At 36.6% G+C, this 15,729-nt stretch overlaps 1 protein-coding gene across 2 annotated transcripts; it reads right to left on the bottom strand.

Annotated features, from left to right (window-relative positions):
* Window positions 1-1,539: 1,539 nt before the first annotated feature.
* LOC131951312 (uncharacterized) lies at window positions 1,540-15,495 on the bottom strand. Of its 2 annotated transcripts, none has more exons than XM_059313667.1 (9): window positions 15,411-15,495; window positions 10,260-10,368; window positions 9,772-9,896; window positions 7,312-7,438; window positions 5,341-5,468; window positions 4,909-5,071; window positions 2,953-3,065; window positions 2,357-2,471; window positions 1,540-1,818 (listed from the first exon to the last, which is right to left on the bottom strand). In XM_059313667.1, exons 1-9 carry the CDS (start codon window positions 15,430-15,432, stop codon window positions 1,692-1,694), a joined length of 1,029 nt encoding a protein of 342 aa, XP_059169650.1. In that variant the 5' UTR covers window positions 15,433-15,495; the 3' UTR covers window positions 1,540-1,691. The 2 variants fall into 2 exon arrangements, with proteins under 2 accessions (XP_059169650.1, XP_059169649.1); XM_059313666.1 differs by lacking the exon at window positions 15,411-15,495 and adding an exon at window positions 10,936-11,257.
* Window positions 15,496-15,729: the final 234 nt, after the last annotated feature.

The raw sequence follows: 15,729 nt of genomic DNA, 5'->3' as shown, positions 1-15,729 counted from the left end.
TAGTCGAGGAGGGTGTGAATGAAATCGAAAGGACAACAAAACACTTGACGTGTAAGACAAAATTGGTACGAATCGTGTGTGTGTAGGATTTATTTAATCACCAGTCTACAATATTAACAGATCGATGGAAATTAGTAGCCGAATTCATTGTTCATATATATATATATATATATATATATATATATATATATATATATATATATATATTGGACCAGTGACCCTATAATTTTGACAAATTCACCCACTGCCCTTCCATTAACCCCAGAATGTGCAACAGAAATCGGGAATTCCCTCACCTCCATGTTTATAGGCAAGTGTAGATCTGTTATATTTATTGTATGGCCATTCACGTAAGGGGGGAAGCCGTATACTATGGCTTGCCTCAAGAATTTGGGTCAAGTTCAGGTCATGCAGGTAAATTATTACTTGCTGTCAGATCAGATTCAAGATCAAGGAGAGATTCCCATGGCTCATAAATAGTTCAGCAATATTTCAGTTCTAAATAGACATAGACAGGCATAGACATAGACTTGGACTTGGACATGGACATGGACATGGACATGGACATGGACGTGGACGTGGGCGTAGGCACGGGCACGGGCACTTGCACGGACACGGACACAGGCACAGACACAGGTACAGGTACAGGTACAGGTACAGGTACAGGTACAGGTACAGGTACAGGTACAGGTACAGACACAGACACAGACACAGACACAGACACAGACACAGACACAGACACAGACACAGACACAGACACAGACACAGACACAGGCACAGGCACAGGCACAGGCACAGACACAGGTACAGGTACAGGTACAGGTACAGGTACAGGTACAGGTACAGGTACAGACACAGACACAGACACAGACACAGACACAGACACAGACACAGACACAGACACAGACACAGACACAGACACAGACACAGACACAGATACAGACACAGACACAGACACAGACACAGACACAGACACAGACACAGACACAGACACAGACACAGACACAGACACAGACACAGACACAGACACAGACACAGACACAGACATAGACATAGACATAGACATAGACATAGACATAGACATAGACATAGACATAGACATAGACATAGACATAGACATAGACATAGACATAGAAGTAAAGTATGTTAATTAGTGTTGACTTTGATAGGAAGTTAAAACAATAAGTTGAATAGAGGCACGCTCTTGACCACAGCCTTCAGACGGACGTATAGGAAGGCAAGAGTCAAGTAGTCAACACTTAATCGTTAATTAGACATGATTGGAGGAGTAGGATAAAACAACGGTTCCGGGCAGCTAAGTGAGGGAATGGAATGTGCAGTAATTGACAGCGTGGAATGACGGACATTGGGCTTGACTAATTAATAAATTACAAATTGCTAATTATCAAACTGGGCAACGTTCGATCAATCTCAAAGTGGCAAATCAGCACTCAAAAATGATAAATTCAAGTTTTATTTAAAAGCAATTAAGTAGAACATATCTGTTTATAAAATCATAAAGTCTTCAAAGTGGTGTTTTTATTCTTTAATTCACAAAGATATTGAATAATAGCTTGCAACACTTCTTTCATCTATTATCTTCTTTCTTTTGTTTTTGTTTTACTACGAAATGTGAAACTAAAACAATTTGTTTTTTAAAGAGTATTATTCAATTGTGACCAGTGGTCAGTTTATCTACAGTTGTTTTTAAAGACAGAGGTTAGCATGACCAAAGCCTCGTCCACTCGTTGACCGTCAGACAGTGTTGAACACTTGGACTGTGTTGACGTCATACATTTCCTGACGTCACTCAGCTTCCTAGGAGACGGTCAAAAAATGTTCACGTTAAAAAATAAAACTTCTTCGCAATTGAATTTGTTTTGTTAAGGTAATTTTTGTTAGTCTTTTATGTTTGTAATGCGGAATTTCAGTCTATAAATAGATTAACAGGTCCATGGGTTTCATGAAGGAGAGTTCACCTGTTTGTGTAATCTATTATTAGGGTTAGTGCGGTCAGCTTTATGGCAAGCTTTCTTAACTTTCCTTAAAGAAAGTCAGGTAGTCACCAGAGCTGGGTGGACTCATGATCACACCCCATCCCCATCACAACTCTACTCCCACCATAGCAATCTACCCTCGCACCCCCCACATTCACACCACCCCCTAACCCCCCCCCCCCCCCCAGCATCACTCCCCCACCATCCACACCTCACCCCCGCCCTCACCCACACCATCACACCTCTCTCACCCCCCACCATCACACATCCCTCCTCCCCCCCTACCTTCACACCCCACCCTCACCCCCTCCAACATCACACCCCACCCTATGAGATCACGCTAAGAAAAATCCGTGTACCTGCAGTAGGTAGATTGGTCAGGCAGGTCCTCAATAGCTTCAAGGTCCTTCAGACAGAAGCTGACGACATCGTCCTGACCATCCTCTACAGTAGCTGGGCACTTCAGGGAGATGCCTGTAGATCAATACAAGGGAAACATTCACCTTTAGGTTGATATAAGTGAAACATTTACCTTTTCATTGACATCAGTGAAACAATCAATTTTACATCGACATAGGTGAAACATTCACCTTAACATCGATATAAGTGAAACATTCGCCTTTACATCGATATAAGGGAAAAATTTACTCATTGGTATAGTTCACAGAAAAAAAAATCTATTTCATTTGCCTACATTCTGGTTCACAGTTGGGGGGGGGGGGGGGACGTTGATGTAATGTCATTTTACCCGCCCCTTGGGTACACTGTCACAAAATGTCACCCCCCCCCACCCCCTAAAAATATACGTCATCTTTCAACCTGTCCCAGACAGGTCATTTGTATACGACCCAAAAAACTGAAGGAATTTCAGAATCGACATGGACTCGCTATAGTACCGCTATTGACAGGACTACCAGCTAGATGCAGTACCGCTATTGACAGGAAAACCTCTTACATAATTTGTCAAACGTTTTCTTGGCATCACTGGTAGCCTTCGTGTATTTGGCTTTAGCACTTGGGCAGTTCTTCTGGACTTTGGCCATACATTGCAGATACAGCTTTTGTGATCTGACAGATAGAATAGATTCAGATGTAACATATCTGACAGATAGAATAGATTCAGATGTAACATATCTGACAGATAGAATAGATTCAGATGTAACAGACAGATAGAATAGATTCAGATGTAACATATCTGACAGATAGAATAGATTCAGATGTCATATATCTGACAGATAGAATAGATTCAGATGTCATATATCTGACAGATAGAATAGATTCAGATGTAACATATCTGACAGATAGAATAGATTCAGATGTAATATATTTGACCGATAGAATAGATTCAGATGTAACAGACAGATAGAATAGATTCAGATGTAACATATCTGACAGATAGAATAGATTCAGATGTACCATATCTGACAGATAGAATAGATTCAGATGTAACAGACAGATAGAATAGATTCAGATGTAACATATCTGACAGATAGAATAGATTCAGATGTAATATATCTGACAGATAGAATAGATTCAGATGTAACAGACAGATAGAATAGATTCAGATGTAACATATCTGACAGATAGAATAGATTCAGATGTAACATATCTGACAGATAGAATAGATTCAGATGTAACAGACAGATAGAATAGATTCAGATGTAACATATTTGACAGATAGAATAGATTCAGATGTAACATATCTGACAGATAGAATAGATTCAGATGTAACATATCTGACCGATAGAATAGATTCAGATGTAATATATCTGACAGATAGAATAGATTCAGATGTAACATATCTGACAGATAGAATAGATTCAGATGTACCATATCTGACAGATAGGATAGATTCAGATGTAACATATCTGACGGACAGAATAGATTCATATGTAACATATCTGACAGATAGAATAGAATCAGATGTAACATATTTGACAGATAGAATAGATTCAGATGTAACATATGTGACAGATAGAATAGATTCAGATGTAACAGACGGATAGAATAGATTCAGATGTAACATATCTGACAGATAGAATAGATTCAGATGTAACATATCTGACAGATAGAATAGATTCAGATGTAACATATCTGACAGATAGAATAGATTCAGATGTAACATATCTGACAGATAGAATAGATTCAGATGTAACATATTTGACACATAGAATAGATTCAGATGTAACATATCTGACAGATAGAATAGATTCAGATGTAACATATTTGACAGATAGAATAGATTCAGATGTAACATCTCTGACAGATAGAATAGATTCAGATGTAACATATCTGATAGATAGAATAGATTCAGATGTAACATACCTGACAGATAGAATAGATTCAGATGTAACATCTCTGACAGATAGAATAGATTCAGATGTAACAGACAGATAGAATAGATTCAGATGTAACATATTTGACAGATAGAATAGATTCAGATGTAATATATCTGACAGACAGAATAGATTCAGATGTAACAGACAGATAGAATAGATTCAGATGTAACATATCAGAACGTTAGCGTAGATTCAAATGTAACTAGTATCTATGCATGAAACGTAGCATAAAACTTGAAAGAAAATCAGAACTAAAACAGTACCAAAACACAAGTTACAATTTAAAAAGAAAATTTGAAATAACGTTTGAAATCAACCAGAACACTAAACTTGGCATAAAATTTGATTAAAAACATTAACAAAAAAAAGACGTGACATTTAACGTAACAAAACAAATTAACATAAAATGGACACATAATTTCGAGCCGTTCATTACACAACCTCACTTCTGGAAAAATTCAATTAAAAATTAGGCTGTTTGTAGTTGCAACGGGTGGGGGACGGGACGGCGGGGGTGGGATACACGGACAAGAGGTGACAAATGGATATGCTGATTTAACAAGGATTAGAACCTGCATCCTGAGACAGCAGCGACTTCCGGCGGCTGCTCTAAGTGGGCATTGCATTTGTTGACCTGAGACTGGACCTTTAGGTCAGTGCAGGCCCGAGGGTTGACAGGTTTTTCTGCAGGTTTACCTGCCGTGGCGCGGGGGTCGTCGCCCTGCATGTCCTCACCTGCATGGAGCACACACGGTTACTATGGCAACGTCAGGAATCAAATACAGGAAAAAATAGTTTTATTTTCAGAAGCTTTATTTTTGAAACGATTAGAAATATTATAATAAATATTATTTAAGATAAAAAAGAATATTATATATATATATATATATATATATATATATATATATATATATATATATATATATATATATATATATATATATATATATATATATATATATATATATATATATATATGTAAGTGTGTAGAGATTTTTGCTTACAAAGCGTTTTAATGACCATCTCTGTGTTGTACATGACCTGTGGAATGTTGTGGTTCAAGAACTCCTTGTTGTTTTGTTGGCAGACTTTAGTGGCTCCCTGCAGACATTTCAAATACTTGCTGTTCAGTCTGTTTAGAGAGGCAATACATTAGTTTGATCATACTGTACCGTAGTTGAAAAAATACTAATAAAGTTGTGAATCATTGGAAATAAATAAAATAAGTTATTGATCGTTGTCAATTTGTCGTGACTATTTTAATTAATAAAAAGTGGGTTTGTTTTTAATCTATCATAGAAAGTGAAGGTTTTTTAAAAAATAAATCCCATCGTAAAGTTGATTTGAAAACTTACTGACTATTTACTGACACACCTTATTGACAAACTTACTGACATAACTGACACAACTTACTGACAAAGTTACTGACAAAGTTACTGACAAAGTTACTGACAAACGCACTGACAAAATTACTGACACAAGTGACAAACGTACTGACAACTTACTGACAAACTTACTTACAACTTACTGATACAACTAACTGACTCAACTTACTGACACTATTGACACAACTTACTGACACTACTGACACAACTGACACAACTTACTGACACTACTGACTGACACTACTGACACAACTTACTGACACTACTGACACAACTTACTGACACTACTGACACAACTGACACAACTTACTGACACTACTGACTGACACTACTGACACAACTTACTGACACTACTGACACAACTTACTGACACTACTGACACTACTGACACAACTTACTGACACTACTGACACAACTTACTGACACTACTGACACAACTTACTGACACTACTGACACTACTGACACAACTTACTGACACTACTGACTGACACTACTGACACAACTTACTGACACTACTGACACAACTTACTGACACTACTGACACAACTTACTGACACTACTGACACAACTTACTGACACTACTGACTGACACTACTGACACAACTTACTGACACTACTGACACAACTTACTGACACTACTGACACTACTGACACAACTTACTGACACTACTGACACAACTTACTGACACTACTGACACTACTGACACAACTTACTGACACAACTGACACAACTTACTGACACTACTGACTGACACTACTGACACAACTTACTGACACTACTGACACAACTTACTGACACAACTGACACAACTTACTGACACTACTGACACAACTTACTGAAAGTACTGACACAACTTACTGACACTACTGACACAACTTACTGACACTACTGACACAACTTACTGAAAGTACTGACACAACTTACTGACACTACTGACACAACTTACTGACACTACTGACACAACTTACTGACACTACTGACACAACTTACTGACACTACTGACACAACTTACTGACACAACTTACTGACACTACTGACACAACTTACTGACACTACTGACACAACTTACTGACACTACTGACACAACTTACTGACACTACTGACACAACTTACTGAAAGTACTGACACAACTTACTGACACTACTGACACAACTTACTGACACTACTGACACAACTTACTGACACTACTGACACAACTTACTGACACTACTGACACAACTTACTGAAAGTACTGACACAACTTACTGACACTACTGACACAACTTACTGACACTACTGACACAACTTACTGACACAACTTACTGACACTACTGACACAACTTACTGACACTACTGACACAACTTACTGACACTACTGACACAACTTACTGACACTACTGACTCAACTTACTGACACTACTGACACAACTTACTGACACTACTGACACAACTTACTGACACTACTGACACAACTTACTGACACAACTTACTGACACTACTGACACAATTTACTGACACTACTGACACAACTTACTGACACTACTGACACAACTTAATGACACTACTGGCACAACTTACTGACACTACTGACACCACTGACACAACTTACTGACACATCTTGTCCCTGGGTGTCTCTGACTGCACCAGGTTAATAAAACTCAAACAATGGCGAACTAGACGGGCGACAACTTCTGTCGAACAATTCGTGTTTAAATTCAATCCCTTCAAGTCTGAGCCTAAAATACAAGACCTTGTTCAGACATTTTCTTAAGTCCAACTTTTTAAACATCCCATATTTGTCATCAAATATTAAAGCTCATGTGAGTTTTGAACAATCGCGGTAGAGTGGTAGAGCACACATTGCTAAGCCGGAAGTCTTGAGTTCGGTTCCCGAGTTTGTACTTGGTAATTTGAAGCTGTAACGAGTACTTGACTGTCACCACAGAAAATCATTGCGACCTAGTACAATGCTGGTCCCACCACACTGTGTTGAGGTCTAAGACAAAACTGTAGCTCGCTGTCAGAGGTTGTCCATGAATGACGCTTTTGAATAAGTTTTGTAAAATAGTAACACAATTTATCAGAGAATCTACTTAATACCTGGCTATGCTAAAATGATCAAAGTGTTTTAACGATGTTTTCTGCTAAATAACATAAGTAGAAAAATTACACATTAATTAATATTATTGTGTTTTTAATTCCATCTAAAGGGAAAAAACTTAATATTTTCGGGAAAAAAACTTAACTTGTTTATATCCCCTTAAGAAAAGAAAAATCCTCTGAGTTATCCTAATGTATCAACTCGCTCTGCAATTTCGTGACATTTGGCAATTCTGAGAGGGTTAGAGTAAAGTAAAAGTAAAGTTTCCCTTTCAAACCTGACGGTCAATCGGGGCAGGTGAAGTAGAGTTCACTTGTTTCTGTGACCTCGGCATATGAAGAGATAGTGTGGTCAGCACTATGCCCAACCGCCTTTACTTTCCCTAACGTGAGTTAGGTACCCATCAGAGTTGGGTGGACTCAGGGACGGTTTCGAACTTGAGACTTACGGGTTAGCAGTCCAGCTCTCTACCGCTAGACCACTCCGTCCCACGGAAGGTTTAGAGGCTGATCAAAAAAGCTTAACGTGATTCACGGACGACCACATACCGTGAAAGGCACGTTCTTAGATCTGACTAGTACTATGTAAACATATCGACTTTTAAGTTTATTAAAATATTGCTCAACTGTTGCATTATTGTTTTTTAAATTTTGGTATCCAAAAATCATGGACAAATAAAAAGTACCCTTTCAGGCCAGATTGTTAGCTAGGCCGATGAAGTAGAGTTCATGTGCTTCACTGACCTCCGAATGTGATCAGCACACTATGTATAAACTGAGGTCAGCAGTGTGCCCGGCCGCCTTTACAACCCCCCTCCCCCGGCATAAGGCATGTACTCATCAGAGTTGGACGGACTATGGTACGTCTACAGACTCTAGGTTGTATCCGAACTCGAGACTTTTGGATTAGATATCGTGGACTCCATCGCTCGATTAAAACTGTTTAATTACCGTGGCATTCTTCAACCAGAGCAGTGGCGTAGCGAGGGGGGGGGGGGGGGGCGGGCGGGGGGGCGGACCGCACCGGGTGACACCATTTAGGGGGTGCCACAACGGCAAAAAATAGCAAAATATATACAGAAAAATGATAATTTCACTTAATTAAATTACTAATTAGAGTGAATTAAATAGTCTTTTAAGAACAAAGTGGACAAATCCCTACACGTGTGTGTGTTTGGGGGGGGGGGGGGGGTTGACACCATGACGTAAACCTGCTAATGATAAAGAAAACATGCAACATCCAGCTGAATTTATAACCGAAAATAGATGCAAATCGTTAGTATTATCTGAGCACAGTTTAAAGCAATCACCGTGACGACCGGGGTGGGGGAGCTACATCAACTCAACTTTGCAATATATATATGCCTGAGGAAAACGGTTTGGTTGTGAATCGTAATAAGCTATATGTTAATCCATGTATGGGGGGGGGGTAAAAAAGTTAAATACATCCAGCAGTAAACAAATATTTGAATACATATACACATGCGTATACACATACATACAAGCAGGGGCGTAGCGAGGGGGGGGGCGGGGGGGTGCGGAGCGCACCGGGTGACACCATTTAGGGGGGTGACACCAAGGCAAAAAATAGCAAAATATATAGAGAAAAACTTGAGGGGGGGTGCAAATCGAAAGTTTGAGGGGGGGGGGGGGGTGCAAATCGAAAACATGAAAGTTTGTCCCCGAGAAGTGTCGCAACGCCTCTGGGGGTGACACCATTAAGTGCCGCACCGGGTGACACCCGACCTCGCTACGCCACTGCATACAAGTGTATATAGAATATATATATATATATATATATATATATATATATATATATATATATATATATATATATATATATATATATATATATATATTTGCATACATTTTTTTACGGGGGGGTGACACCATCAGGTGCCGCACCGTGTGACACCCAACCTCGCTAAGCCACTGAACCAGTGCACCAAATTTCGTTGTGACTACTCACAATATTTGTTGAAGACCACCCGTGTGTTGTCCACTGCTTCTAGAAAAATATCGTCTCCAAATCGTGGGAGTTTCGGGCAGGTGATTTTTGTGTCTTGGAAACAGTTGAGGTAGCTGGACAGTCCACTTGAAGGAGACAGGTAAAGTACGTCATCAGAATTTGTGTAAACAAAAGTCACCATCTCAGACACCGGAAATATCAGTTGATATAATAAATGACAGTTTATGAAGAGAAAAATAATTATTTAAAAACTAAGTTTTTTTGTACAATCCTTTAGTCCTATATCAGGAGGCCAATCGCTTCAAAAGGATCCTCTTCAAAAAATAAAAACTAATGTATATTTGACGGGGTTTGTTGACAACTCTATATCATTGAAGCAAAGTTGCTTTTTGTAGTAAACATTTTAGAACTATAGTACCCTACAAGGATGAACTGGAAAAATATGAAATGATGATCTACCTGCACAGATTCTCCAGGTGGTGACTTACCTGCAGAGATGCTCTATATCATCACCTGATGCCAAATACACCTGTTCAATGCTAGATGAGCAGCCATTAAAGACTTCCTCTTGTTCTTTGCAAAATGTCTTCAAGTCAGCTGAACAAAAACAAAAAAAAAAAACATTAAAGTCAACACAATACACATGTTAAAGTCATATCTTAACCAATACGTGTATATATATATATATATATATATATATATATATATATATATATATATATATATATATATATATATATATATATATATATATATATATATATATATATATATATATATTTATATTTATATATATATTATAACAGACAATCAAATGAAAGAAAAAAAAAGATAGACCCTTCAATAAAGCAGTTGGTTCTAAATAATTCATTAATTAACTGGGCTACATATTGTTTTTTTTGTTGCGAACAGTAATACAGTTTGGTATTAAAATGCTAGTTAAAATATATCTTAAAACTGTGAAATTGAACCGGTTTGTTTTCCCAAGCACTGGTCTCCTGTCCATTTAATTTAAAATATCTTTTCAATGGGCAGGGTGGATTAAATACTATTAAATACATTTGATGAATTTTTTTTTTAAACGTGCTGTTAATGTGAAATCAATGTAAGGGAAGGAACTACAGTAACACAGTCATTTGAACACTAAAGAGTTACGTGCCTTACCAGATACTTCAAGAAAGATCAAAGCACACATTAAAATCCATATGCGATACATCTTGCAGATAGCTTAATGGGCTGCTACAGTGCGTGCATCCACTACTTCATGGAACAGCTAGAGTCAAACGTACTGTGCTTTTTGAGAAAGTAGAGTCTAATTTTTACAATCTAATTTCTAAGGTTAAATGTGTGTTTCGTTATAATCTAAATTGTCCTACTTTAATGATTTTTACAGTTTACTGTTTACGGTTAAATGTGTTAAGTCCGTGTGTAAAATGTCATGAGTCAACCGGGTAGCGTACCCTTCGTGACACGACACACTTCGTGACACGACACACTACGTCACCCCTGCCGGTGGTAGCACTGTGGTCTGACATTTACCAGGAAATTATCTCCCTTCTCCGCACTAATCATTAATTCCAGCGACCAGCCGAGCTATATAGAGCCTGGCATTAAAACATGTGCTTGATAACTGGCAAAAACTGGTCTGGAATTCGGGCAGTATCAAACACGACCTAGATACAAATTTTAAAATACAGGATACGCGAAGGACAACTCTAAGGAACACGGTAAAGGGAGATAACTAAAACAAAGACTATGGAGCCGAAAGGTAACTGAAATCTTAAAGCTGGGAAGTTCCGTAGATATGTACTACCACATTAGAGCTTTGATTAGATGGATAGGTAAAAACGTGTTGGCAAAATTCTATAAAATTTGAAGGAAGGTGGGAAGGCGCCGATATTATTTGGGGAAGCACAAAAGTTTACCAAGGAGACGTTGTAGTTTATTGGCGAAACGCTACAACTTATTAGATGAAGTTCTAAGATCCATTGGAGGGGGAGGGGCAAAGTGTGATTCGTTTTACTAGGGAGGTACAGAGACAAAATGCTTTGCATCCGCTGCTCTAGACCAATTACACTGGTGGACGTCAAATGTCAGACCACATTCAAAGTCTTAAGTTATGTTTTATCATGTTAAGCTAAAACTCTAACCTCGACTATATTAAAATTTACGCAGGAATAATTTTTTTAATTGTTATTTTTAAAATGCAATAACTGTGATGCTAGTTAAAATATGTTTTTTAAATAAAGGGAAGTAATTCTATTTTTGAAAAAATATGGGACAGAACTCGATTAAAAGTCATAAATATTTCATATATTTATTTTGTAGCTAATTTACGTAAATATTAGTATTTTAACTCAATTTTAATACAATCAAATTGTGTTTTTAAAATTGCAATGAAATAAAAAGACACTCAGTAAAGAAAATATTATTTTAAATTTAACATTTTGTACATTATTGTATAAAAGAAAACGTTAAACTTTTACAAACTTTTTTTTATTACATATAATGAAGTGGATTGAGACGTTGATGGAATACAACGGACGCAGAAGCCGCGTTGATTTAAGCATTATTTGACCCCATTCGACGGGCATAATTCCAAACCATAGAAATACCTTAGTAATTACTTTCCTGTACATTTTTTTTCTCTGTTAAGTGTGAGTTCCCAGTCTATGTCTTGGCTCTGCTTGAAAATTTCTTTTCACTCGATGTCCGTGTATTTTGTGAAAAAATATCCGACTTTATTCCTAACTAGCCGTCCCGGCCAGGCCCTGCTCTGGCTTCTGTGAAAAACCCTTCTGTTAAAGACCACTACCTGTGTGCTTAGTAATCATCATAAACCCGGCATTGCCCACCCAAACCACAACCAAACAAAACAACAAAACGCAAACATAACGCTAACACAATTACAAATACAAACGAAAACAAAAACCTAACAACAAACCCAACCACAACCACAAACACCAATACAAACACAAAGAAAAAACAAACAAAAAAGCAAACGAAAACAAACACCTAACAACAAACCCAACCACAAACACCAATACCAACAAAAAAAAAAAACAACGAAAAAGCAAACGAAAACAAACCAAATCCAAACGCAAAACCAACCAAAAACACAAATACAAACCCAAACAAAAAAACACAAACAAAAATGAAAAAAGAAAGAACAAAAACGAACCAAATCAAAACGCAACCACTAACGCAAACCCACCTAAACACAAAGAAAACACTAACGCGAACATAAACGCCCGGGGCGGAATCACCTGTTTTAGCTTAATGAACGACTATAGTACCCCAACTTATTCATAGTCTTTTGCACTCACTTAAACGAACGCGCCTGTTTCAATTTAATGAACAATTTTAATACTCCAAGCTTATCCGTAAAATACCTACAACATTTGCACTTGATCAATCCCCGCTAATTATGTAATTATTTTTTTTTCCCAACACCAAAAACAAAGTAATAAAAAGTAAATGCAATGGTTTTATAAAGGGAAGTAATTGTGTTTTCCTAATTTATCAAAGGGAAGTAAGTGCTATAGGACTAAATAAAGACATAGTTAGAATTGTTGTAAAAGATGATATTTTTTTAAAACTTGTGTTTAATGAACATGCCGACAATTATTACTATAATTTGAAAAATGAAAATTATTTCCCAACACTTTCAATAGTAATTTTTAACTCATAAATTTAGACAAATGCGCACGATGATTTTCTAACACTTAAATCCATCCAAGACCAACGACAAACATATGCGTTACATACAGAACTGAGCTTTATATATTAGATTTGCCATATAGTCGATCTATAAATAGCCGTTGCTACTAGTCTGTTTTCGTCTTTTCTTTGTCTAGTCGTGTTAATTAAATTAAGTGTGATTGCTTTATTTGTTGTAGCTGTTTGATTGGTGGTGTTTAATATTTTCGCAAGTGTTTGGTTTGCTTTCTGTACTAATATACAATCTAAATAAATGTGTTTCTCAGTTTCTTGTATATTTTGTTTACACGTTTGACATGTTATTTTAACATTTTGATTTGACTTTGTATTTCGTGAAACTGGAGTTGTATTAAAAATCAGTCTGTAAGCTACTTCCCTTTCCTTTGGTGTAATGCGTTTATTATGTAGGTTTCTAAATGTATCTTTAATGTCTATTATATTGTGTTCCCTGGCCCAACTAATTCTCGTGTATAAGGGTGTCGCTTGTTGTTTGATTAGGATGTCGTATATTTTTTTTTGTGTCTTCCCCAATAATGCTTTTGTTTCCTTTGAATGTTGCTAGCGTTTCTTTATAAAAGCTGCCTATGTCATTTCCCCCATAGTGTGGTGTTATGATGTTTAATTTTAAAATACTCTTTATGTTTAATCCAGGTGTTTTAATCGGAAGGTGTTTATTTTAGTTTGAATGTCATGTAGCCCTATACCTCCATTTAATTTATTTTGTATTAAGGTTTTGTGGCTAATGTTTCTAATCGTGTTTTTGAAAATGAACTCTCTAATGTGCTTGTTTGTTTTTTTAATAAATGAGTTGGGTATTGTAGAGTTCGTCGCTACGAAAATTATTTTTGGAATGATATATCTGCTAACTAATGCAGCTCTGGCCAAAATGGTTGTATTGCAGTATTGGTATTTTTCCAGATTGTTATTTATTTTATTTTTCAGTGTGGTCCAAGCTTCTTGGTCGTTTATTATGGGATCGCTGGTATAGGTTATTCCATAAATTCTGAGTTTGTCAGTTATTGTTATGTCTATGTGATAGTTATCTTTACCTTTCCATTTACCTATACCCATTACTTTTGATTTTTCTGCGTTTATTTTTCCCCCGCTTCCTTTCCCAAAGTTGTTGAATTTTTCTATTACAGTCTGTATTGCTTTTTCTGTTTGTACTAAGAAAGTAGTGTCGTCTGCGTATGCAAGTATTTTCTTGCCTACCGTGTTTGGAATGTACAGTCCTTTAATCGAGTTGTCCTGTCTAATGTTTTCTAGTAGGGGTTTTAAACTGAGGATGTATAGTAGGGGAGATAAAGGACAACCTTGTCTAACTGATTTCTGTATGTGAAAAGCGCTTGTAACACTGTTGTATATTAATAAATGACTATGTGCATTGTTATATATTATTTTTAAACTTTTCTTCAATATGTATACAATCTTATGGAATCAATTTTTTTTTTTTTTTTTTTTTTTGACCTCAGAAAGGGTGCGTACTTTGAAGGGGAGCCTTCTCCGAAACGCTTGTTTTTATTTTACTTTTTTGGTTTTCATCACAGGCCAAACCCCTCACCCGTCGCAACGGATAGTCTCTGATACGGACAAGACATGAAAGAAAGGGAACAAACTCATATGTACAGAGGCGAGATAAAAGGGTAATTATATACACTTTATATATATATATATATATATATATATATATATATATATATATATATATATATATATATATATATATATATATATATATATATATATATATATATATATATATATATATATATATATATATATATATACATGTTTGTTTGTTTTTTTTTTTTGTTTTTTTTTTTTTTCAAAATAATATCATACATATGTACAGTGATAAATACATGTGCCCTGAAAAAGAAAATGATTAGTGCCTATTTTACTTTTATGTACATACTTACAACCTGAATCCGTACTAATCATTAATTCCAGCGACCAGCCGAGCTATATAGAGCCTGGCATTAAAACATGTGCTTGATAACTGGCAAAAACTGGTCTGGAATTCGGGCAGTATCAAACACGACCTAGATACAAATTTTAAAATACAGGATACGCGAAGGACAACTCTAAGGAACACGGTAAAGGGAGATAACTAAAACAAAGACTATGGAGCCGAAAGGTAATTGAAATCTCAAAGCTGGGAAGTTCCGTAGATATGTACTATCATATAATAGCTTTGATTAGATGGATAGGTAAAAGCGTGTTGGCAAAATTCTATAA

Source organism: Physella acuta, unplaced genomic scaffold (genome assembly GCF_028476545.2).
Source record: "Physella acuta isolate Inbredline_101_S28 unplaced genomic scaffold, ASM2847654v3 ptg000807l, whole genome shotgun sequence".
In the NCBI taxonomy this organism is placed as follows: Eukaryota; Metazoa; Mollusca; class Gastropoda; family Physidae; genus Physella; species Physella acuta.
This window is presented reverse-complemented; position numbering and strand designations above follow the sequence as displayed.

Excerpts from the sequence above, each read along its gene's own strand:
- LOC131951312 (XM_059313666.1), bottom strand. The coding sequence starts at position 10,987 with ATGTATCGCATATGGATTTTAATGTGTGCTTTGATCTTTCTTGAAGTA. Across the intron at positions 9,897-10,259 it reads GATATAGAGCATCTCTGCAG|TGGACTGTCCAGCTACCTCA; the intron begins GTAAGTCACCAC and ends GTCTCCTTCAAG. Across the intron at positions 2,472-2,952 it reads GAAAACGTTTGACAAATTAT|GCATCTCCCTGAAGTGCCCA; the intron begins GTAAGAGGTTTT and ends ATTGATCTACAG.